Here is a 22,810-nt window from a genome sequence, read left to right as displayed (position 1 = left end):
GGGTGAGGGGAGGCACCAACGGGTGGAGGAGAAGCTTCCAGAAGTGGGGAGAGAAGCCCCCACCTGTGCCCCCACAGCTCTGAGGGTTGGGAAGGCAGCACCTGCAGCCCTCACCTTCCTGCCCTCAGGCTGCAAGGCTCATTTCCAAGGGTCCCTTGGGTTCCCTGAGTGCCTGAGTGTCCACAAGTTGGACCCCCGAGAAGCCCCAACTGGGGAGTGCTCCTCCATCCCTCTCCTGCGCTCAGGCCGGCCCTGTGGCTGCTTGCCCAGCAGGTTCCCATGGCGGGGGCACTAAGTGCCCAGATGGGCCCCAGCGGGCGTGAGGACTCGTGGGGCCAGCTGGGCCCTCAGGAGGAGCTGGGGTGCTCTCGAGCGCCTGTGGGTGCTGGGTGTGGCTGCTTCCCTGCCTGTCACGAGGAAGTGGGACCGCCCGCCTGCCATGCCCAGCCCTAGGTGCTCCAGCTGGGCCACAGCCTGGTCCTGCCACTGCGCCAGCCATGGTGTCCCGGGACCAGGCTCACCTGGGCCCCAAGTATGTGGGCCTCTGGGACTTCAAGGCCCGGACGGACGAGGAGCTGAGCTTCCAAGCGGGGGACGTCTTCTACGTGGCCAGGAAGGAGGAGCAGTGGTGGTGGGCCACGCTGCTGGACGAGGCGGGTGGGGCTGTGGCCCAGGGCTATGTGCCCCACAGCTACCTGGTCGAGAGGGAGACCGTGGAGTCGGAACCGTGCGTGTCCTGAGCTCCTGGGAGCTTTGGCGCAGGCCGCCCTCCAGGCACAAGGGAGGGACAGGGCTCTGGGCTGGCCCCAGGGAGGCCCAGGAAGGTGGGGACCCCGGCTCCTGTGGAGTGCCCACAGGACCGTCGCTACAGGAGTTGGAGCAGGGGGCTCAGAGGGCATGGCCCCTTCCTTGGGCTCATCCTTGTCACAGCTCGGTGGTAGACACTGCTCTCCCAGGACCCATGGAGGACAGAGGTCCAGGGTGGACTTCTAAGGGTCCAGTGGCCAGTGACAAGGTCTGTTGGGGCGTTCCAGGGCCTTTGGGGGAACGAAGCTTGCTCAGTTTCCGAACTGCCAGAACCAGACACACGACCTAGTTAGGGGAGCAGGCCGGCTGCCAGGCAAACTTCCTGCCTGTTGTGCCCTGCGAGGAACCAGACAGCAGCTGGTGTGGTCTGGCCTCGGCTTCCATGGCTGCTCGGAGCTCAGGCTGGGGAGGGTCTGGGGGAGGGATTTCTACGACTCACACTCCTGCTTTTCTCATCATTGATTGGGTACCTACTGTGGTGCGTGCATGAATCACGGGCTGTGTAGGGTTAGTTCCTGGGGGACCCAAGCAACACGCAGGGGAGGCTGTAAAGAGGCCATTGGGCAGGGGCCCATGGTGACGACCCCTCTATCACATCCGGACCCACCACCTCGCTAGGGAGCAGGGGTGCAGGGATAGGGTCTGGCCAGAGGCTGGTCAGCTCCCAGATGCAAAGAACCTGAGGCCCGGAGAACTCGCCCAGGTGAGGAGTAGGAAGGAGGCCAGGTGATTGGAGGGATGAGTGGGGCAGTGCTCCCAGCTGTGCAGAAGCGGAGGGGGTAGACCCCAGGGGCTCCGTGCTGGGCAGTGGTCTTCGTGTGGGGTCTGTGTTCCAGTGGCCTGAGGGAGTCAGATTCACAAAGGGCCGGGCACAGGTCACCGGGGTCCGTGTTCCAGTGGCCTGAGGGAGTCAGAGTCACAAAGGGCCAGGCACAGGTCTCCTGGAGCTTCTGGGAGCTCCACCTGGAAGTCCACAGTCCAGGGCTGGCCACACCCTGCAGCCGGGAGTCAGTGTGTGTGAGGGACTGTGGGTCAGTGAACCCGCATGCGTGTGTGTGTGTGTGCTCAGGTGTGCGGGTGAACCGTGCGCACGTGTGGGGGTATGCAACTGTGTGAGTGCATGTGTGTACGTGTCACACGTGGGTGTGTGTGCAGCCAGCTCTGGGCAGCCCTACTGCTCAGCTGCCCTCCCCAACTCCACCCTAGGCTCTGACCCCTAGACACGGGCCACTCAGGGCAGGGTGTGGTCAAGCCTGCCTCTCCCCCCGCTGGGTCCTCAGAGGCCTGTCCTGGCCATTTGGGACATTCAGGGCGTCTGGGTCAGCGACAGCTCCCAAGAGCAGCTGTGGTCAGGGCTGGGAGCTTGAGGTGGCAGGCAAGGGTGGCTGGGGTTTCAGGTGGGCAGGCTGGGGCCCGCGGGGGTCCACGTGGGGTGGGCCCAGGTCCGCACAGGCTCAGACGACTCCTCCCCTGCAGGTGGTTCTTTGGCTGCATCTCCCGCTCAGAAGCTGTGCATCTGCTGCAGGCCGAGGGTAACGCCGCCGGCACCTTCCTGATCAGGGTCAGCGAGAAGCCAGGCGCCGACTACGTCCTGTCGGGTGCGCCCGGCCTCCGAGCCTGCGGGGGCTCCTTGCTCTAAGCCCTCCCATCCACGTGGTGAACCCGGCTCCCTCGGGCTGTGACTGGGGACATGGGCTCCTCTCCAGGGAGCCCCCATCCCCTCCGCCCACCTGGCCTGCTCCTCCCTAGGGCCTGGGGCAGTCATGGGGCAGGGCCCCTCCCTGGGAGGGCAGGGTCTTCTCCGGCCAGCCCTGCCTGAGGCACTCATGGGAGGTCCTGGCACCTGTGGGAACCTCGTCCAGCATGAGACCCTGAGTCTGGGGTGCATGAGGCACGAAGAAACCCCATTCCTGCCCCCGAGGATCTCAGTGTGGCTGGGATTTCAGGCAGCTGCCATCCAGGCAGAGGCCATTGGCTGCCTGGCACGGGGGCAGGAGGGGCCAGAGAGTTCGGCCAGAGCGTGCGGGGCAGGAGGGAGCCGTTTCAAGGGAGGGGACGCAGGGGTGGGTACTGAGGAAGCACCAAGAGCAACTGTGAGGACCCAGAAGCTCTGAGCAGGTGTGGCCAGCAGGCAGGGCTGGGGACGCGCAGGGAGGCCCTGGAGTGGGGCGGTGACGCCGCTCACGCTCTCCTTCCCAGTGCGGGACGCGCAGGCTGTGCGGCACTACAAGATCTGGCGGCGAGCCGGGGGCCAGCTGCACCTGAACGAGGCGGTGTCCTTCCCCAACCTGCCTGAGCTTGTGAACTACCACAGGGCCCAGAGCCTGTCCCACGGCCTGCGGCTGGCCGCGCCCTGCCGGAAGGTAGCCGCTCCGCCCTGACTTGGTTGTACAGGGTCAGGCTGGGGGGTCACAGGCTGGCGTTTCCTACTGGGAGAGGTTGGCCAGGCAGCACGGGAGGGGTCCTGACTCACTGACCTGTGGCCCGCTGGAGGAAAGCCCGTGGTTCTGCAGAACACAGGTGTTTGCCTGAGTTGGTGAGGCCAGGAGACCACCCCTGGGCCTGGCCACTCTCGGAGAGGCCAGCTGCACTCTGCAGGGTCCTGGCTTCAGTCTCTCCGGGTGTTTTGTGCTGGGCTTGGGGCAGCCACCGGGAGAGTCTAGCCTCGTGTCAGACACTCAGACACCCCCAACCCAAGCTGAACGTGGCCCTAAATCTGAGGCTAAATCCAGGCTCCCTGTGCTGGCTTCAGACTGGCAGTTCCTGAAGGATGAGCCCCTGCCCTGTGTCCCCGACTCTCCCTCCAGCATGAGCCTGAGCCCCTGCCCCACTGGGATGACTGGGAGAGGCCGAGGGAGGAGTTCACACTCTGCAGGAAGCTGGGGTCCGGCTACTTTGGGGAGGTCTTCGAGGGGCTCTGGAAAGACCGGGTCCAGGTGGCCATTAAGGTGATTTCTCGAGGTGAGTGAGCCCCGGTCAGGGCTCTGTGTAGCCCCGTGCCCGCCCTGGGCCACCCTCCCGCCCTGCCAACAGGGACCTCCGGCCTCAAGCCCCACGCAGCACCCACAGCATCCATGCGGGAGTGGTTCCCTTTCAACTGCACCTGTGTTTTTACCTAAATACGTTTATTATAAAAGAAAATTTTAGGCCCGGCACAGTGGCTGACACCTGTAATCCCGGCACTTTGGGAGGCCGAGGTGGGCGAATCACGAGGTCAGGAGTTTGAGACCAACCTGGCCAACATGGGGAAACCCTGTCTCTATTAAAAATACAAAAATTAGCCGAGTGTGGAGGCATGAGCCTGTAGTCCCAGCTACTCGGGAGGCTGAGGCAGGAGAATGGCATGAACCCGGGAGGTGGAGCTTGCAGTGAGCCGAGATGGCACCACTGCACTCCAGCCTGGGCGACAGAGTGAGACTCCCTCTCACAAAGAAAAGCTTCCCCGGAAATTCCCTGGGCCCCAGCAGAGGTCTGGCCTCCACGTCAGAGATCTGGGCCGGGCGCAGGAAGACATCGGGTGGCCACCACGGCCCCATGGGTACGCCAGGCTGGGGGCTTGTGGGGCCGGCTGTGTCCGCCATTTCGTGGCCGCAGGAGCCAGGTGCCCTGTCGGGGGCAGGAGCTCCGTGTGTTCTGCACAGCTGCTGAGTGTGTGGGCAGAGCCTTGCCTTGGCCTCTTCCTTGGGGCCAGAGGAGGGTCAGGGGCTACACCCACCAAGGCCACCCATCCCCGCAGACAACCTCCTGCACCAGCAGACGCTGCAGTCGGAGATCCAGGCCATGAAGAAGCTGCGGCACAAACACATCCTGGCACTGTACGCCGTGGTGTCCGCGGGGGACCCTGTGTACATCATCACGGAGCTCATGGTCAAGGGCAGCCTGCTGGAGCTGCTTCGTGGTGAGTGGCACGGGCTGGGGCTCTCGCTGGAGGTAGAGGGGGTGCATGAGGAAATAAAGTGCACATACCCCCCCATGTCTGCACGCACACACACACATACACACACAGACACACACACACGCAGACACAGACAAATGCGCACACACACATATGCACACACACAGAGACACATGCACACACAGACACACGCAGACACACACAGACACACACAGACACACGCGCACACACACAGATGCACACACAGACACACATGCACACACAGACATGCAAACAAGACAGATCACACGGACACACACACACAGACACACAGACAGATCACACGGACACACCAGGCACACACAGACACACACACACACACAAATCGCATTGGCTCAAAGACTTCATTGTCTCTAAGTTCCATTATTACCTTTATCACCAAAATCAAAGACAATCTGGCCGGGCGCGGTGGCTCACGCCTGTAATCCCAGCACTTTGGGAGGCCAAGACGGGTGGATCACGAGGTCAGGAGATCGAGACCATCCTGGCTAACACAGTGAAACCCCGTCTCTACTAAAAAATACAAAAAAAAACTAGCCGGGCGAGGTGGCGGCGCCTGTAGTCCCAGCTACTCCAGAGGCTGAGGCAGGAGAATAGCGTGAACCCAGGAGGTGGAGCTTGCAGTGAGCTGAGATCCGGCCACTGCACTCCAGCCTGGGCGACAGGGCAAGACTCCGTCTCAAAAAAAAAAAAAAAAAAAAGACAATCCCTGTCAGGGAATTGAGATGCCCGTGCGTGAAGACGCAGTTTGGATTCCGATGTTAGAATGGGAGGGAACGTTGTGGCGGAGGAAAAATGCCATGTGTGTCTGAGGAGAGCTACACTGAGGCACCACTCACGTTTGAGCTCTGAGCGAAAGGCTCCGTGATCATCTCAGACGGTCCCCACGCCCTTCAGGGTCCTCCGGGATGGAATGTGGGGTAACAGGCACCACCAGGCCGCATGCTGCTGTCACTCAGCCATTCTCCTGCTCGAGTTCCTGCCGCCTACATCACGCAGTCATGAGCTTCTTCGCTGGTCCTTCCGCATCAAGCTCCTCCCGCGTCACAGCAAACTTCCAGAAAGGAAATCACTGGCTAGGCCACTAGAACCGCTCCTTGTTTTTTTTTTTTTTTTTTTTTTTTTCTGAGACGGAGTCTCACTCTATCATCCAGGCTGGAGTGAGTGGCGCGATCTTGGCTCACTGCAGGCTCCGCTTCCCAGGTTCACACCATTCTCTTGCCTCAGCCTCCCGAGTAGATGGGACTACAGGCGCCACCACCACACCTGGCTAATTTTTTGTATTTTTAGTACAGACGGAGTTTCACCATGTTCGCCAGGATGGTCTTGACCTCCTGACCTCGTGATCCACCCGCCTCGGCCTCCCAAAGTGCTGGGATGACAGGCGTGAGCCCTGCGCCCGGCCTGCTCCTTGGTTCTTGACACACAGTTGCCTTCCAGAAGGGTGGCGGCTGACCTGCAGTTCCAATTTTCAACCAGGCCAGCTGCCCTTTGCCCGGCCCCTCCTCTGAGGCCGCAGAGCCTGGAGGCAGCTGAGACACAGCCCAGCCTCCCCACCCCGTCCCTACCGCAGCTGGCTCAGCTGACCCCAGGCTCCACTCCCCTCTGCAGATTCTGATGAGAGAGTCCTGCCCGTTTCGGAGCTGCTGGACATCGCCTGGCAGGTGGCTGAGGGCATGTGTTACCTGGAGTCTCAGAATTACATCCACCGGGACCTGGCCGCCAGGAACATCCTCGTCGGGGAAAACACCCTCTGCAAAGTTGGGGACTTCGGGCTAGCCAGGCTCATCAAGGTAAGGCCCTCGGAGGGCGTGGCCGGAAGGCTCGGGGCTTCCTGTGTGTGGGGCTGGGGACTCGGCTGGGAGCAGGATGTGGCCCCTGCCCTCGGGAGCCCGGGCTGAGCAGGGAGGTGGGAAGCCACCGTGAGTCTGGTGGGGCCCCCATTCCGAATGGCGCACGCAGCAGGGCCCACCATGCAACCGCTGCCTTGTTCACGTGCCTCGTTCACTGGCCCAGTCCTGGGCCCCTCTGACGGCCTGGGAGCCTCCCAGTTCCCTGACCCCCGGGCCTTCCCAGCCCCACGCACCTGGAATCCCAGGGGAAGCTGGGCTCCTGAAGATGGTCAGGCCCCAGCGCGGTCTTAGCTGCAGCGGCCGTGCGTGCGTGCTGGGGCAGTGCGGCCGCTGTGCCCGTCATGCTTCAGGGGCAGGGCACAGGCAGCCCCCCGCGGCCCACTCAGCGCAGCCTGATTGCAGGAGGACGTCTACCTCTCCCATGACCGCAACGTCCCCTACAAGTGGACGGCCCCCGAAGCGCTCTCCCGAGGCCATTACTCCACCAAATCCGACGTGTGGTCCTTCGGGGTTCTCCTGCACGAGATTTTCAGCAGGGGTCAGGTGCCCTACCCAGGTACTGCCCCCAGTGTCCCTGACTGGGCATGGGAGACAGAGTGGGGGAGGTCCTGGGTGGCCAGCAGGGATGGTGGGGTGGTCCCCACGGGCTGCAGGACCCTCCGCCACCAGCCATCACCTGAACTCCACACCTGCACCATTCTCTGAGCACCCAGGCCGGTGCCTGGAGCTGCCCGTTGGAGCCCCATCCAGGGGGAGGTGTTAGCAGCGGACAGTGTGCTGGGTGGCGCCAAGGCATGGCAGCCGAGGCTGCGGGGAAGGCCCCAGGGAGGTGCAGTGGGTGGCTGGTGTGGCTTCCTGGGGAAGGTGGGCAGGTGGGCCCCAGCTCTTCTCATCCCTGTCGGCCACAGGCATGTCCAACCATGAGGCCTTCCTGAGGGTGGATGCCGGCTACCGCATGCCCTGCCCTCTGGAGTGCCCGCCCAGCGTGCACAAGCTGATGCTGACATGCTGGTGCAGGGACCCTGAGCAGAGACCCTGCTTCAAGGCTCTGCGGGAGAGGCTTTCCAGCTTCACCAGCTACGAGAACCCGACCTGAGCTGCTGTGGAGCGGGCCCAGTCGGGCCCTGCTGAGGAGGGCCCTGGGCAGAGGGCCTGGACCTGGGGTCAAGGCCCACACGCCACCCTAGGGTTTACTGAGGTGATGGGTGCAGGAAAGGTTCACAAACGTGGAGTGTCCGCGTCCCACACACACATGTGCTCTCGTCCCTCCGTCGTGTGAAACGTGGAGTGTCCGCGTCCCATACACGCGTGTGCTCTCGTCCCTCCGTCGTGTGAAACGTGGAGTGTCCGCGTCCCATACACACGTGTGCTCATTCCTCCATCGTGTGAAACGTGGAGTGCCTGCGTCCCATACACGCGTGTGCTCTCATCCCTCCGTCGTGTGAAACGTGGAGTGTCCGCGTCCCACACACGCGTGTGCTCTCGTTCCTCCGTCGTGTGTGCCTCGGGTCTCAGCTGCTGACAGGCAGCCTGCTCCGGAGCCTGCGGGTGAGATCCCAGGAGACTGACACGAAGCCAGCCGAGGTCAGAGGGGATTCTGACCACAGCCCGCTCTCTGGATTCTGTCTGCAGGACCCGGCTGAGGGTGGGAGGCAAACACGTCTTGTCGCTGCTTTTCCCAGCTCAGCTTGGCAGGAGAAAGTCATGCGTGTGGCTCGCGACTCGTGTGTAAATTTGGTTTTGGTGCCCACAGGTGATTTCCTCCCAGGGACAGGTGTTTCTTTCCTGTTTGTCTTGTATCTCGAGAGCCTGGCTTTATGACCAGTGAGAACTCTCTCCCTAGTTTCCACCAGGCCGAGCATCACTGTCCAAGGCGCCAGCTCTTAGGGGGTTTGTAATAAGAGGTTCCCCATCCACGAGGGGCTTTTCCCACCTCCACCTTTGTTGCTGGGTCAGTGCTGGAAAGCACTCCTGACTCCTGCCCTGACAAGGGCCCTTCTCTGCTGTCTGTGGGGTGGTTCCGGGCTGGGGGGCTGCCTCCTTTGCACCTGCTTTTGAAGGTGTCTCTTTCATCCATGATTAAGTCATAAAAAGCTTACTGGTTTTGCTTTTGACTCACCTGAAAGTCTTTTTTGTTTAAAAGAAGAACAGGCCAGGCGCGGTGGCTCACGTCTGTAATCCCAGCACTTTGGGAGGCTGAGGCGGGCGGATCACGAGGTCAGGAGATTGAGACCATCCTGGCAAACACGGTGAAACCCCGTCTCTACTAAAAATACAAAATTTAGCCGAGTGTGGTGGCGGCGCCTGTGGTCCCAGCTACTCAGGAGACTGAGGCAGGAGAATGGCGTGGACCCGGGAGGTGGAGCTTGCAGTGAGCCAAGATAGCGCCACTGCACTCCAGCCTGGGCGACAGAGCAAGACTCCGTCTTAAAAAAAAAAAAAAAAAGGTAGAACAAAAAAGAGTTCAGTACTGCCACAAATAACACTTACTGTTTCTTCCAGCAGAAATAGGATAATAGGATATTTGAAAGGATTTTTTAAAAAAAGTTTTCTGGTCAAAAGTTGACTTAATGAGAAACTGATAGGTCATATATATAATCTTTGTTTGTTTGTTGTTTGTTTTGAGATGGAGTCTTGCTGTCACCCAAACTGGAGTGCAGTGGCGCGATCTCAGGTCACTGCAATCTCCGCCTCCTGGGTTCAAGCCATTCTCCTGCCTCAGTTTCCCGAGTAGCTAGATTACAAGCACCCGCCACCACGCCTGCCTAATTTTTGTATTTTTAGTAGAGATGGGGTTTTACCATGTTGGCCACGCTGGTTTCAAACTCCTGACCTCAGGTGATCTGCCCACCTCAGCCTCCCAAAGGGTTGGGATTACAGGCGTGAGCCACCGTGCCCAGCCCCAAGGCCTCTCTCTTCTCTCACTGGCTCCTGCTTCTCCAGCTTCTCGGTCACAGGAAACTCTTCTGGAAGCCCTGGGGGCGTTGGCTCCACCAGCTCTGCCCACTCCCTGCTGGACCTTCCTGGTGTCCATGGGAGCTTCCGATGGCCACTCCTCTGAGCCTCTTCTCTCCATCTGCTTTCACTCCTCATTCCTCCTTTTGCCAGCTCTGTTCTCCCGTCTGGCCCCCTCCCGTCCTCGCCATGTCCTCTTCCTGCATGGTTCTGACAGCTATGTCCCCCCCACCAGAGCTCTCCCTTCCCACACCGGCCCTGGCACGGGGACTTCAGGGCTTTCTGCTCCCAAGAAGCAACTGCCTGAGGCTGGGAAGGCTGAGCTAGGCTGCGGCTCCTGGAGCTCTCCCGGTGGCTCCTGGAAACCCAGTCCACGGCCTCCTCAAGGATGACCCAGTCTGACCTTAAACATGTCCCCGACTCCTTCTGAGAACACAGGTTTTTCTCTGTGCCTTCGAGATGTAAATTTTCTACCTCGTCTCTTCTAAAACCTGAATCATCTTTTTGAAAATACAAACTTCAGTGAGATGACTGTCCTCGGGGGAAAAACTTACTGAAAACTGGGCAAATAAAAACTCTTAGAAGTCTTTTCCACAAATATTAGTAAACAACTTTAGCCATCTGAGTGAGGAATCTTAACTCGTCTCATTTTGGCCAGAAACACACCTTGGAGAGAAATATGAGGAAAGACCAGCTTGGGTAGCAGAGACAGACCCCATCTCTACCCCCCCCCCACACACACAAAATTAGCCAGGCGTGGTGGCATTCACCTGCAGTCCCAGCTACTCATGAGGCTGAGGCAGGAGGATCCCTTGAGCCCAGGAGGTCGAGGCTGCAGTGAGCCGTGATTGCACCACTGAACTCCAGCTTGGAGACCCTGTCTCAAAAAATAAAAAAAAAATTGAAGAGACACCTATGTTTTACTGACTTGAGAATAAAAATTCTAAAACAATAGCTGTAAGATCTGTTTTGTATCTGTTTATGTATTCTTTATGTATATATGTGTTTATATTATGTATTCATGATTTTTCTCAGATGGTATTACCAAATTAATTTATAAAATATCTTTAAAAAGTTATATTCAGTTTGGCTTACAGATAGACAAGTACTTATGTAAATAAAACATTCCTAAAATCTGAGAAATATAGAAACTAAGCCAAATTTTTTTTTTTTTTGAGACGGAGTCTTACTCTGTCACCCAGGCTGGAGTGCAGTGGCCTGATCTCTGCTCACTGCAAGCTCCGCCTCCCAGGTTCACACCATTCTCCTGCCTCAGCCTCCTAGTAGCTGGGACTACAGGCGCCCGCCACCTCGCCCAGCTAGTTTTTTTGTATTTTTTAGTAGAGATGGGGTTTCACCGTGTTAGCCAGGATGGTCTCGATCTCCTGACCTTGTGATCCGCCCGCCTTGGCCTCCCAAAGTGCTGGGATTACAGGCGTGAGCCACCGCACCCGGTGCCAAATTTTTAAAATAAGTGTTTGTGATCTGGGATAATCTTTGGTAAATAAAACTAGTTTTAAGAATGTTGGTAAAATTAAAAAAGGAATGGCTTCAGAATTGTCAGCATTAAATACAATGCAGGTATAATTTGTTTTGTTCTGGGCTTAGTAGTAAAACAAGTTTATGTTACCGCCACTCAGTCTTTAAGACCGTAAAACTATAAACCCAAACTAACAGCAGAATACACAGTAAAAATGAATTGCTAACGCAGGTCAGCTGTGGGAGGAGGAGGGTGCGGGGAGGAGCAGAGGGGACAGAGGAGCGAGACTACCATGCTTTTCTTTTTTTTTTTGGAGACGGAGTCTCGCTCTGTCACCCAGGCTGGAGTGCAGTGGCCGGATCTCAGCTCACTGCAAGCTCCGCCTCCCGGGTTCCCGCCATTCTTCTGCCTCAGCCTCCCGAGTAGCTGGGACTACAGGTGCCGCCACCTCGCCCAGCTAGTTTTTTTGTATTTTTTAGTAGAGACGGGGTTTCACCGTGTTAGCCAGGATGGTCTCGATCTCCTGACCTCGTGATCCGCCCGTCTCGGCCTCCCAAAGTGCTGGGATGACAGGCTTGAGCCACCGCGCCCGGCCCATGCTTTTCTTTTTAGTTTCTTTTTTATTTTGAGATGGAGTCTTGCTCTGTTCCCCAGGCTGGAGTGCAGTGGCACCATCTCGGCTCACTGCAAGCTCGGCCTCCCGGGTTCACACCATTCTCCTGCCTCAACCTCCCGGGTAGCTGGGACTACAGGCTCCGCCACTACACCCGCTAATTTTTTGTATTTTTAGTAGAGACGGGGTTTCACCGTGTTAGCCAGGATGGTCTCGATCTCCTGACCTCATGATCTGCCCGCCTCAGCCTCCCAAAATGCTGGGATTACAGGCTTGAGCCACCGCGCCCGGCCTGGAAAGTGCTGGGATTACGGGCGTGAGCCACGCGCCTGGCCTGGAAAGTGCTGGGATTCCGGGCGTGAGCCACGCGCCTGGCCTGGAAAGTGCTGGGATTCCGGGCGTGAGCCGCCGCGCCTGGCCTGGAAAGTGCTGGGATTAGGGGCGTGAGCCACGTGCCTGGCCTGGAAAGTGCTGGGATTCCGGGCGTGAGCCACGCGCCCGGCCTGGAAAGTGCTGGGATTACGGGCGGGAGCCGCCGCGCCGGCCCTAGTTTCTTTGCTTCTGTGATGTTTTTGATATTTGTGGTCACTAAGAAAAATAACTCACGATGATGGCCAGTTTTGTTTAATGTCTCATGAAATCTTCATGAGCAGTTCAACCATAATTGTTAAGAACAAGTGAATTAGGTGAATATAAGTGGTATAGAGTTTATAAATACATTTCTAAATACTTTTTTGTTTGAGAAGGAGTCTTGCTCTCTGGCCCAGGCTGGAGTGCAGTGGCGTGATCTCAGCTCACTGCAACCTCCACCTGCTGGGTTCCAGCGATTCTCCTGCCTCAGCCTCCTGAGTAACTGGGATTACAGGCGCCTGTCACCACGTCCAGCTAATTTTTATGTTTTTAGTAGAGACAGGATTTCGCCATGTTGACCAGGCTGGTCTCCAACTCCTGACCTCAGGTGATCCACCCGCCTTGGCCTCCCAAAGTGCTGGGATTACAGGTGTGAGCCACCACAACCAGCCTAAATTAAAATTTTTTATTTTTACTTTTTAGAGACACCATTGCCCAGGCTCAAGTGCAGTGGTGTGGTCGCAGCTCACTGCAGCCTCCAACTCCTGGGCTTAAGCGATCCTCCTACCTCTGACTCCAAAGTGTTGGGATCACAGGCATGAGCCACCATGCCCGGTATAAATGAACTTTTAAACAATAATTGTTTTATAAATTCTGTCTACTTATAAACAGTTTCCAAAATCTTTTTGGTAATTTGCAACTTTAAAAGTTATTTTATATTTTAGGAGGTCAAGGCAGGAGGATTGCTTGAGCCCAGGAGTTTGAGACCAGCCTAGGCAACATAAGGAGATCCAGATATCCCATCTTTAAAAAAAATAAAAATAAAATTTAGCTGGGTGTGGTGGCACCTGCCTGTGGTCCCAGCTACTCTGGAGGCCGAGGCAAGAGGATAGCTTGAACCTGGGAGGTCGAGGCTGCAGTGATCGCACCACCGCACTCCAGCCTGGGCAACAGAGCAAGACCCTGTCTCAAAATAAAATAAAAACAAGTAAATAAAAGTTATTCTAAGTTAAATTAAGTAATAGATATTCAATGTCTGGGCCATTTCTTTTTTTTCATTTAAATTTAATTTTTGTGGGTACATAGTAGGTGTATATATTTATGGTGTACTTGAGTCATGTTGACCCAGCCGTACCCTGTGTAATAATCACATCAAGGAACATGCAGACCCCTCGGCTCAATCAGGCATCTTCTCTTTATGTTACAAACAATCCAATTCTACTTTTAGTTTTTTTTTTTTTTTTGAGACGGAGTCTCGCTCTGTCGCCGAGGCTGGAGTGCAGTGGCCGGATCTCAGCTCACTGCAAGCTCCGCCTCCCGGGTTTACGCCATTCTCCTGCCTCAGCCTCCTGAGTAGCTGCGACTACAGGCGCCTGCCACCACGCCCGGCTAGTTTTTTGTATTTTTTAGTAGAGACGGGGTTTCACTGTGTTAGCCAGGATGGTCTCAATCTGACCTCGTGATCCGCCCGTCTCGGCCTCCCAAAGTGCTGGGATTACAGGCTTGAGCCACCGCGCCTGGCCTAGTTATTTAACACGTACAATGAATTATTGACCGTAGTCACTGTTAATTCTCTACTAAAGCAGAATGACTGGTTCTTCCAGAATGAGATAAAGAAGATGGAGGAGGAAAATGAAAAGCTGATGCAGACGTTTAAAAAAAAAAAAAGTGGTAAAGGTTTGTGGAAAAGGAATCTTTGAAAATGAATCTTACCTTGTATAGTCAAAGCTGGCCAAGATTGTCTGAAGTTATTGATAAAGTTCTCTTTAAAATTAGCTTTAGTGTTAATAGTATACTGATGCAAAACCAGAATTTGGTATTATGAAAAGTTTTTTTTTTTTTTGAGACGGAGTCTCGCCCTGTCGCCCAGGCTGGAGTGTAGTGGCCGGATCTCAGCTCACTGCAAGCTCCACCTCCCGGGTTCACACCATTCTCCTGCCTCAGCCTCCAGAGTAGCTGGGACTACAGGCGCCCGCCACCTCGCCCGGCTAGTTTTTTGTACTTTTTTTAGTAGAGACAGGGTTTCACCGTGTTAGCCAGGATGGTCTTGATCTCCTGACCTCATGATCCGCCCGTCTCGGCCTCCCAAAGTGCTGGGATTACAGGCTTGAGCCACCACGCCCGGCCGAAAAGTTTTATCTTTTAAATAATTGGGCTCTGAAACAACAATTTTGTGTTTTAAGATAATTTTAAGATAATTTCTTGTGCTTCATGTTGTCTTTTTTTTTTTTTTGAGACGGAGTCTCGCTCTGTCGCCCAGGCTGGAGTGCAGTGGTGCGATCTCGGCTCACTGCAAGCTCCGCCTCCCGGGTTCACGCCATTCTCCTGCCTCAGCCTCCCGAGTAGCTGGGACTACAGGCGCCCGCCACCTCGCCCAGCTAGTTTTTTGTATTTTTTAGTAGAGACGGGGTTTCACCGTGTTCGCCAGGATGGTCTCGATCTCCTGACCTCGTGATCCGCCCGTCTCGGCCTCCCAAAGTGCTAGGATTACAGGCTTGAGCCACCGCGCCCGGCCCATGTTGTCTTTTATTAGGTTTTTTGTTACTTGAGAAAACTGTCTTCTCAACATTATAATAGCTAAGTTTGGCTCATAACTATGGAACCTACTGTATTTGCCTTTTAAAATCGTTGTCACTTTGATTAGATAGCCAAGATCATATTTAATCAAGTGTTTTTACCTTTTGACATTTTTGACAACTCCCTAGAGTCAAATTTTGAATTAAGTATTTTTAGGCCAGGTGCGGTGGCTCACCCCTGTAATCCCAGCACTTTGGGAGGCCGAGGTGGGAGGATCACTGGAAGCCAGGAGTTTGAGATCAGCCTGGACAGCAAAGTGAAACCCCGTCTGTATAAAAATAAACATAAAAAACATAGCCAGACATGGTGGTGTGAGCCTGTAGTCCCAGATACTTGGGAGGCTGGGATGGGAGGATCACTTGAGCCTGGGAGTTCAAGGCTGCAGTGAGTCTTGAAAAATAATTTTGGGAGTTTCTAGAAAGGTACTAGGATTTCTCAAAAGGATTTGTCTTCCGCCTTGTGAAACGGAGATGTCAAACTGATCAGGCTTATTTGATGCGCTGCATTAGATGGAAAGCATGTGAAACAATAAGTGACACTAAATCTTCTGGAGGCTCTATTTACGGGTTTGTTTTTGATATGAGTGTTGCAGAAATTCTATAAAATTCCTAGAAACCTGATATGTTATCCTATGATATATGTCCTCTCTCACGTTATTCTAGAAATCTGGTTCAATGTTATCAGTCGTAATTTTGGTTATTACATTAAAATGCTGTACCTCACAGAAATAACCACATTTCCTTGCCAACTGTATCGTGAATATAATAAACTCTCATCAGACCCTGAGTCATGGCTATCTTAAGTCTTTGGTCATTCACTATTATCTTACTTTTATTTTTTCTAAAAGCTTTGGAATCAGCTAGTCCCAAATTGTTTCTTCTTCAAAGAAATTCGTGGGAAGGATTCTGACAGGTGCTCCGAGCACAGGTTTCTGGTTCAGATCACACCCTCGGACTGGGTAAGAATTTCCAGAACTTGAAGGAGGAGCCTGGCAGGTCCTTGAAAGTGCTGTCCCAGATCAACCAGAACAAGAATTAATGACATGGGGAGGAATTAACTGACGAGGATGTTACTGTCTGACGAGGATGTTACTGTTTAATGAATTAATGACATGGGGAGGAATTAACTGACGAGGACGTTTACTGTCTGACGAGGATGTTACTGTTTAATGACTTTTGTCTGAAACATTATGGTTCTTTCATATTTTGCTTTCCAGATTTAAGAAAACATTTTTTGTTTTTGTTTTTATTTCTGAAGACAGGGTCTTGCTGTTATCCAGGCTGGAGTGCAATGGCGTGAACACAGCTCACCGCAGCCCTGAATTCCCAGGCTCAAGCGATCCTCCTGCTTCAGCCTCCTGAACAACTGGGACTACAGGAATGCACCACCACACCTGGCTAATTTTATTCATTTATTTATTTTTGTAGATTCAGGGTCTTGCTATGTTCCCCAGGCTGGTCTCGAACTCCTGGGCTCTAGCAATTCTCCTGCCTTGGGACTGCAGGCATGAGATGCTGCACCCAGCCTGGGCATGAAAGCTGTCTGTACGAGAGTTGCTGGGGAGATTTCTCTGAAGTCTGTATCAAGTAGGGCAGCTTCAGCTTACAGGGCTTCAGAAAAAGAGCAGCTTTAATTTTCAGTGACTCCATGAGGAATGGTGGAAGGAAAAATGGAAAGAATGGTTTGGTGAGCTGTAGGCAGGTATCGGAGGAAACTGAAGTTCAGGACCTGGTCTGGATCACAGGTGGGCGACAAAACCTCCAGACAGCGAACTGGGCTAGAATCTAATAGTGGGGGCACAATAGTTTTATTTGGAAACATAATTTTTCTCTCTGTAGTCAACAAATTTTTTTTTTTTTTGAGACAGAATTTTACTCTTATTGCCCAGGCTGGAGTGCAGTGGTGCGATCTCGGCTCACCACAACCTCCGCCTCCTGGGTTCAAGTAATTCTCCTGCCTCAGCCTCCCGAGTAGCTGGGATTACAGGCACCCGCCACCAGGCCCGGCTAATTTTTTGTATTTTTAGTAGAGACGGGGTTTCACCGTGTTAGCCAGGATGGTCTCGATCTCCTGACCTTGTGATCCGCCCGCTTCGGCCTCCCAAAGTGCTGGGATTTCAGGTGTGAGCCTCCGCACCTGGCCTACTGGAACTTTTTATAAGGAATCTGAGACTGGGCTTTTAAAAACCTCTTGAGGCTAGGCAGCCATCGCCAAGACTTGCCACCAGACTTTGCCTGCAATAAGTACACATTTAGGGGAATTCCTCTCTTCTTGAGGTCCCCAAACGCATCTTCAGATTCTGGGAGCTGCCAAGGAATTCACATTCCTTACTCATCTGTAAGGGAACCACGTATGTGAGCCAGCAGGCCAGCTTTCTTCCAAGGGGCTTTATTGGACCATGCCGCCAACCCTAGCTCCTTCAGTCCTATCTGAAAACAGGACGTTCCAGTCAAAGCCTTGTTAATATAACCAACGTTTTCAACTGTGCCCTATTACAAGGAGAACAGATTCTTACTGAACTTGTGCAAATCTGCTAACAAGTTTCTGAATTCTGGAGGGATTAGGGAGGAAGAAAAAGATAAAATATTTCACTGTTGAGGCCATTCTCACCTCCCTGCCCTTCTTCCCTGAAGCAGGCCATAAAACCTAGGAAGGCCGCTCCCCGGGCTCTCGCTCTGCAGACCGTCACGTGGTGTCCCGCCCCAAACCAGAGGAAAGGGATGTCAGAGTCCAGAGTCACACCCTTCCGTTCTCCGCTCACTCCTGCTCCATTGTGAAATACAGACCCCTATTTCTTTGGTCTTTGTTTTGAAGGGGCCCACATCACATGGAACTTGCATTAAATACATTTGTATGCTTTTTTTTTTTTTTTTTAAAGACAGAGTCTTGCTCCCTGGCACCCAGGCTGGAGTGCAGTAGCGCAATCTTGGCTCACTGCAGCCTGTGCCTCCCAGGCTCAGGGGATCCTCCCACTTCAACCTCCCCAGTAGCTGGGACTATGGGCATGCACCACCACGTCTGGCTAATTTTGTTTGCTTTTTTGAGACGAGTCTCGCTCTGTCGCCCAGGCTGGAGTGCAGTGGCCGGATCTCAGCTCATTGCAAGCTCCGCCTCCTAGGTTTACGCCATTCTCCTGCCTCAGCCTCCTGAGTAGCTGGGACTACAGGCGCCTGCCACCTCGCCCGGCTAGTTTTTGTATTTTTTAGTAGAGACGGGGTTTCACCGTGTTAGCCAGGATAGTCTTGATCTCCTGACCTCGTGATCCGCCCGTCTCGGCCTCCCAAAGTGCTGGGATTACAGGCTTGAGCCACTGCGCCCGGCCAATTTTTTTTTTTTGTATTTGGTAGAAATGGGGTTTTGCCATGTTGGTCATCATGACCAGGCTGGTCTTGAAGTTCCTGCATCTAGTGATCCAACCGCCTCAGACTCCCAAAGTATTGGGAATATAGGTGTGAGTCACCGCCCCCAGCTTAATCTGTCTTTTGTTCAAGGGTCTGTTGGATACAGTGAGTTCTAGATTTCTCTTTGAAGAATTAGCATGTCAGTATGTGCAGTTCTTTGTTCTCCATTTTAAAGTTTAACTTCCACGTGGTTTCAGTAAACAACCTTTTCCACCAGTTTTAATCAATAGTTCACATCTGTTTCCCTGGTCACCTGCTTCGTCCTGACTCATTCTGGTCACCTTTTTTTTGAGACGGAGTGTCACTCTGTCGCCCAGGCTGGAGTGCAGTGGCGTGATCTCGGCTCACTGCAAGCTCCGCGTCCCGGGTTCACGCCATTCTCCTGCCTCAGCCTCCCGAGTAGCTGGGACTACAGTTGCCTGCCACCACACCCGACTAATTTTTTGTATTTTTAGTAGAGACGGGGTTTCACTGTGTTCGCCAAGATGGTCTCAATCTCCTGACTTTGTGATCCTCCCAAAGTGCTGGGATTACAGGCGTGAGCCACCACACCCGGCCCCTGGTCACCTGCTTTGACCTGAGTCACCCCTGGTCACTAACCTAAGTCATCTTTAGCTAACTGTTCCTGTCCTTCCTGCCAAACTACTCACCCCACCACTCTGGGTCACACTCCTGCTCTCTTTAAAATAGCCAATCAGAATTAGCTCAGAGTGCGCGGTCCAACCCCACCCAATAGGGGAAAGACACAGCAATACAGGATATCTGCGTCAGGAATAAGAACCCCTTCCCCTCCCCTGTCCAGGTGTGCTCTCGCCATTGCTCCATCCGCGAGTCGCACCCTTCTATAGAAGTAAAAATTGCCTTGCTGAGAAAATTAATGTTCGCGCGCTATTTCTTTGTGGCACTGAGGAAGCATTTTGTTTCTAACAGGTCTCAGCCATGAAGCTTGTGACGGGTGAGGAAAAGATATGACTTCTCCCCCTACAGAGAATCTGATGAGGGTGCAGCTCCCAGGAGCAGGCCATGGATACTCCCAGGGTCATGAGGTCCTCTAGCCAAGGGGCCCCCTGATCTGAGGCAGGGGACGATGCCCTGGGCAGCCTGGGGCTTGACTGCTCCCTCCTCCCAGCTGCCCCTTCCAAGACACCAGCTCCTGGGCAGTGCCCCTTCCCTGCTAACTCCAAAAACCAGGCACAACTTCTTTCTAAGCAGAGTGGACCCACCCTTGGTTCTGACCCCAAGTCCTCCAGCTCAGCCAAGGGCAGAGCCCCCCCAGGCCACATGTGGTGGGGACCTGAGTGTGGCTAGGCTCTCTCTTCAACACCAACTCCTGCTACCCTCACAGCTGTGTGTGCATGAAGAGGATTTCTGTGGGCTTCATCTGGACACTGCAAAAGAAAAGACTGCAGGGAGCTCAACTGCCGTTGGGAGCAGCCTTCCACTCCTGGGACCATCAGAGGCTCCCCACCCTGCCTCAGCACTGACCACTGGCTTGGATGGCTGGGTGAGGCTGCCCCACCCTGCAGACAGGACAAAGGCTGAGCCATCCGAGGCCACAAGCCAGATGCCTTCCCACCAACGGGTGCAGCTATTTCTAGTGCGGTGAAGTAGGGCACCAGGCAGGGAGCACCCACTGATCCCCACCCCTCCCCACAGAGCCCCTCCCCTCCCCCACTGAATCCCACCCCTTCTCAGAGAGGTCCTTCCACTCCTGAGCCCTACCCTTCCCCATCCCACGGAGGCCTCTCCCTCACCATGTCCCTGGCCACACACCAAGTCTGCAGCTATCTGACTGACTCCCACCTGCTCACTAAGCTGCCTCCCAAAAGAACTGAGTCAATCCCTGTGGGCCCCTGGAGGTGCGGTGACACCACCCACCTTGGTTATGGAGGAGTCTACTGAGCCCACAGCCCACACGCACCTGTGTGTGGACCCCCACGCCTGCTGGACTGCAGCACTCCCGGGCTCCAGCACTCCATGCCTGTACTAGGCCAGAAAGACGCAGCCATCCTCCCAGTTCCTGCACCCTCTGACCTTTAAGCTGGGCTACCTGTGGCAGGAAGACCCCTCCAGGGTGCCTGCAGCTGCTACCCCTCAGCCTGTCTTGGGGCAACACCACCATGGGAGGCCCTTGGGAGACAGCCCTGAAGCTGCCCAAACCCCACCAGCGGGCACCAGGTCCCTCCAGAGTGCAGGTTTTCCAGCTCACAGCCAGAGGCTGCTCCCCCCGCAGCTCCTGGGGTAAGGGGCCTGAATCCCTCAGAGGACCAGCCCTCCCTGCTCCCTTTCCCCCCGGCTGAAGGTGACACAGGGGCCCACCTCAGTGGCCGCTCTGGGGCCTGCTTGTCCAAGGGTCCCCGGAAGCAGCAGCGAATCCCGTCCTTCTCAGTCCCAGCAGCGGCCTCACAGAGTGAGGAGGCCCAGGAAGGCCTGGGAGCAGGGCCAGCCCCCATCAGGGAGTGAGGTCAGGAGGGATTCAGCCATTTCTCACACTCAAACAGAACCTCGGGCCGCACAGTTCAGGAACACATCATCGGGGCTACTGGCTGCCTGGAGTTTATTTTCCGCTTGGTGCCAGGTGCACAGTTCCAGATGTCAGGAAAGCTAGAGAGGGCCAGGGCCGGGCGGTGGAGAGCGGGGCCCTTACTCCTTTTTGGTGTCTGCTGTGTTGGTGCGAAGGTCTGCTTGTTGCAGCCGCCTGGTCTACAGGGTGGGCAGTGGGAGGTGGGGAGGGGACAGGGGGCGGGGAGTGGGGAGGGGCTCTGGTGGACTAGCGCCTCCGCAGGCCTCGGGCTGGTGGTAACCGCTCAGGTCAGGACGGGGGTCCAGCGCTGGCTGTGCTGGACTGACTGCCAGGCTGCTTCCTCGGGGCGTCCCGAGCCAGGCCACCGGTGGTCATGCTGCTGGAGGCCTGGGGGGGTTCCGGGTGCTCTGCGGACTCCAACACCGTGGCCATGAATGGAAGGGTGGACTTCCCGAAAAAGAAGCTGGCCCACCAGTGACCCGGGTCAGCCTTGGGGAGACCTGAGAGAAGCAAAGTGGGGTCTTGATGCTGCCAGCTCCTGGGGGCAGGGGCAGAGGAAGAGAGGAGCGGCCCTGCACTCACCTGGGGGGTGGGGAATGGCTTCCCCGGGGCACTCGGTACTGCCGCAGGAGCTGTTGCTGGAAGTGGAACCCAGGCGGCCTGGGGAGGAGAGGTCCCGTCAGCAACGCGGGGCACAGAGCCCCCCCAGCCCACCGGTCTTCAGGCCGAGCGCTGGTTCCGCAGGCTGCACGGGGGCTGCACTGGCGCTAACAGAGCATCTACGTGGGCGGGGGGCAGAGGCTACTCACGCCGGTAGTAGTCGTGGGTGGCCACGAGCGAGCCGCTGGAGGGGATGGCCGCCATGCTCCGGCTTGCTGGCTGGTGGGACCTGCGCATGGGGGTCGGGGAGCCCCTCGGATCAGCGGGATTCCCTCAGGAAGGGCGCTCCCCAGCGGGTGGAGCCGCCACGCTGGGTTCTTTACTGAGGCGGGGCTCCCCAGCTCCCGGGACCGCCTTCGCTGCGCGGGGCGCGGGCGGCTCCAACCAGCCCGAACCGGCCGAGCGGGTGGAACAAAGGCGCTTTGTGAGCGGGGCCCCGGCCCGGACGCCAGGAACCTGGTAGGCGCCGTCCCAACCCGCCCGACTGGGGAAGAGCCCGCCCGGGATCCCGCGCCCAGTGCTTGCCAGGCGGAGAGGAGAGGAGCCCGGCCCCGCCCAGCGCCCCCCGCTCCTCCGGCCTGCTCGTCCCACCCGCGCGCCGCGCCCCTCACCTGGGCGGCAACCCCTCGCGGGCCTCGGCGCACGATCACGGGTGGCGGGGACGGGGACGCTAGGCCACGGAGCCCATTTCCAGAGGAGACCGGGGGTCACCGCGCCACTACAGAGACGCGCGCACGCGGGGTGCGCACGCGCGGACGCGCCCACTTATATGTGCGGGGGCGGCGGCGCGTCACGGAGGGCGGGGCGCACCGGCTCCTCCCCGGGTCCCTCTCGGCCCCGCCCCCTCCCCGGGCCCCACCCGGCCCCGCCCCCTCCTCGGGCCCCACTCGGCCCCGCCCCCTCCCCGGCCACTCTCGGCCCCGGCCCCGCCCCCTCCTCGGGCCCCACTCGGCTCCGCCCCCTCCCCAGGCCCCACTCGGCCCCGACCCCTCCCTGGGCCCTGCTCGGCCCCGCCCTCAACTTCCTCCTCGGTCCGACTCTCGCCGTCTGGCGTGGGCCGAGCCCAGCACCTTGGCGTTCGTTCTCTTGGGGCGGCCCGGCCGGGCCTGGGTCTGCAGGTGTTAAAAGACTCCGGATCCGGGAGTCCGGCCCCTGTCCCTCTCCCGGGCCCAGGCCCCGTCTCGGACCCGTCTCGGATCGGTCTCTGAGCCCAGCCTGGTCCAGCCCGGCCCGTCCTCTTCAGCCCCTGTGGAGGCAATGGGGGCCCTGGGCGGGCCAAAACGTGCTGCGTGCGCGGAGCCCTCCGGCCCGGCCTCCAGGGACTTAGTAGCCAGAGGAACCTGGATCCCCCCGAGCCCGCCTTGCAACTCTGGCAGCTCCGGAACCTGCACCCCGGTTCCCCAGCCCCAGGCCGCGCCTGCTGCCCGCAGGGGGCG

At 56.5% G+C, this 22,810-nt stretch overlaps 2 protein-coding genes and 1 long non-coding RNA gene across 5 annotated transcripts; 1 reads left to right on the top strand and 2 right to left on the bottom strand.

Moving 5' to 3' along the window:
- The first annotated feature begins 441 nt into the window (after nt 1–441).
- On the top strand, nt 442–8,708 carry PTK6 (protein tyrosine kinase 6). Of its 3 annotated transcripts, none has more exons than XM_033187124.1 (8): nt 442–631; nt 2,284–2,405; nt 3,007–3,170; nt 3,615–3,768; nt 4,544–4,705; nt 6,353–6,534; nt 6,997–7,150; nt 7,503–8,708. In XM_033187124.1, exons 1-8 carry the CDS (start codon nt 498–500, stop codon nt 7,688–7,690), a joined length of 1,260 nt encoding a protein of 419 aa, XP_033043015.1. In that variant the 5' UTR covers nt 442–497; the 3' UTR covers nt 7,691–8,708. The 3 variants fall into 3 exon arrangements, with proteins under 3 accessions (XP_033043015.1, XP_033043014.1, XP_033043013.1); XM_033187123.1 differs by having other exon boundaries at nt 442–727; nt 2,284–2,339; XM_033187122.1 differs by having other exon boundaries at nt 442–727.
- On the bottom strand, nt 4,220–5,842 carry LOC117069113. Its single transcript, XR_004431372.1, has 2 exons — nt 5,581–5,842; nt 4,220–4,731 (listed from the first exon to the last, which is right to left on the bottom strand). It is a non-coding gene; the product is annotated as an uncharacterized LOC117069113 (long non-coding RNA).
- Nucleotides 8,709–20,723: 12,015 nt separating the features above from the next.
- On the bottom strand, nt 20,724–22,252 carry PPDPF (pancreatic progenitor cell differentiation and proliferation factor). The gene is made up of 4 exons (XM_033187121.1): nt 21,986–22,252; nt 21,524–21,603; nt 21,297–21,374; nt 20,724–21,214 (listed from the first exon to the last, which is right to left on the bottom strand). The coding sequence occupies exons 2-4, from the start codon at nt 21,576–21,578 to the stop codon at nt 21,003–21,005; spliced, it is 345 nt and encodes a 114-aa protein (XP_033043012.1). The 5' UTR covers nt 21,579–21,603; nt 21,986–22,252; the 3' UTR covers nt 20,724–21,002.
- Nucleotides 22,253–22,810: the final 558 nt, after the last annotated feature.

This window comes from Trachypithecus francoisi, unplaced genomic scaffold (assembly GCF_009764315.1).
Source record: "Trachypithecus francoisi isolate TF-2019V2 unplaced genomic scaffold, Tfra_2.0 Lachesis_group21, whole genome shotgun sequence".
NCBI lineage: Eukaryota > Metazoa > Chordata > Mammalia > Primates > Cercopithecidae > Trachypithecus > Trachypithecus francoisi.
The sequence above is the reverse complement of the archived record's forward strand: the minus strand, read 5'-3'. Positions and strand labels throughout refer to the sequence as shown.

Bases quoted from the DNA above. Each gene is read 5' to 3' on its own strand.
- PTK6 (XM_033187122.1), top strand. From the start codon at position 498: ATGGTGTCCCGGGACCAGGCTCACCTGGGCCCCAAGTATGTGGGCCTC. The intron at 2,406-3,006 runs GTGCGCCCGGCC...TCTCCTTCCCAG, and splicing joins CGCCGACTACGTCCTGTCGG to TGCGGGACGCGCAGGCTGTG. The intron at 3,769-4,543 runs GTGAGTGAGCCC...CCATCCCCGCAG, and splicing joins CATTAAGGTGATTTCTCGAG to ACAACCTCCTGCACCAGCAG.
- PPDPF (XM_033187121.1), bottom strand. From the start codon at position 21,578: ATGGCGGCCATCCCCTCCAGCGGCTCGCTCGTGGCCACCCACGACTAC. The intron at 21,375-21,523 runs GTGAGTAGCCTC...TCTCCTCCCCAG, and splicing joins CACCCACGACTACTACCGGC to GCCGCCTGGGTTCCACTTCC. The intron at 21,215-21,296 runs GTGAGTGCAGGG...TGCTTCTCTCAG, and splicing joins AGCCATTCCCCACCCCCCAG to GTCTCCCCAAGGCTGACCCG.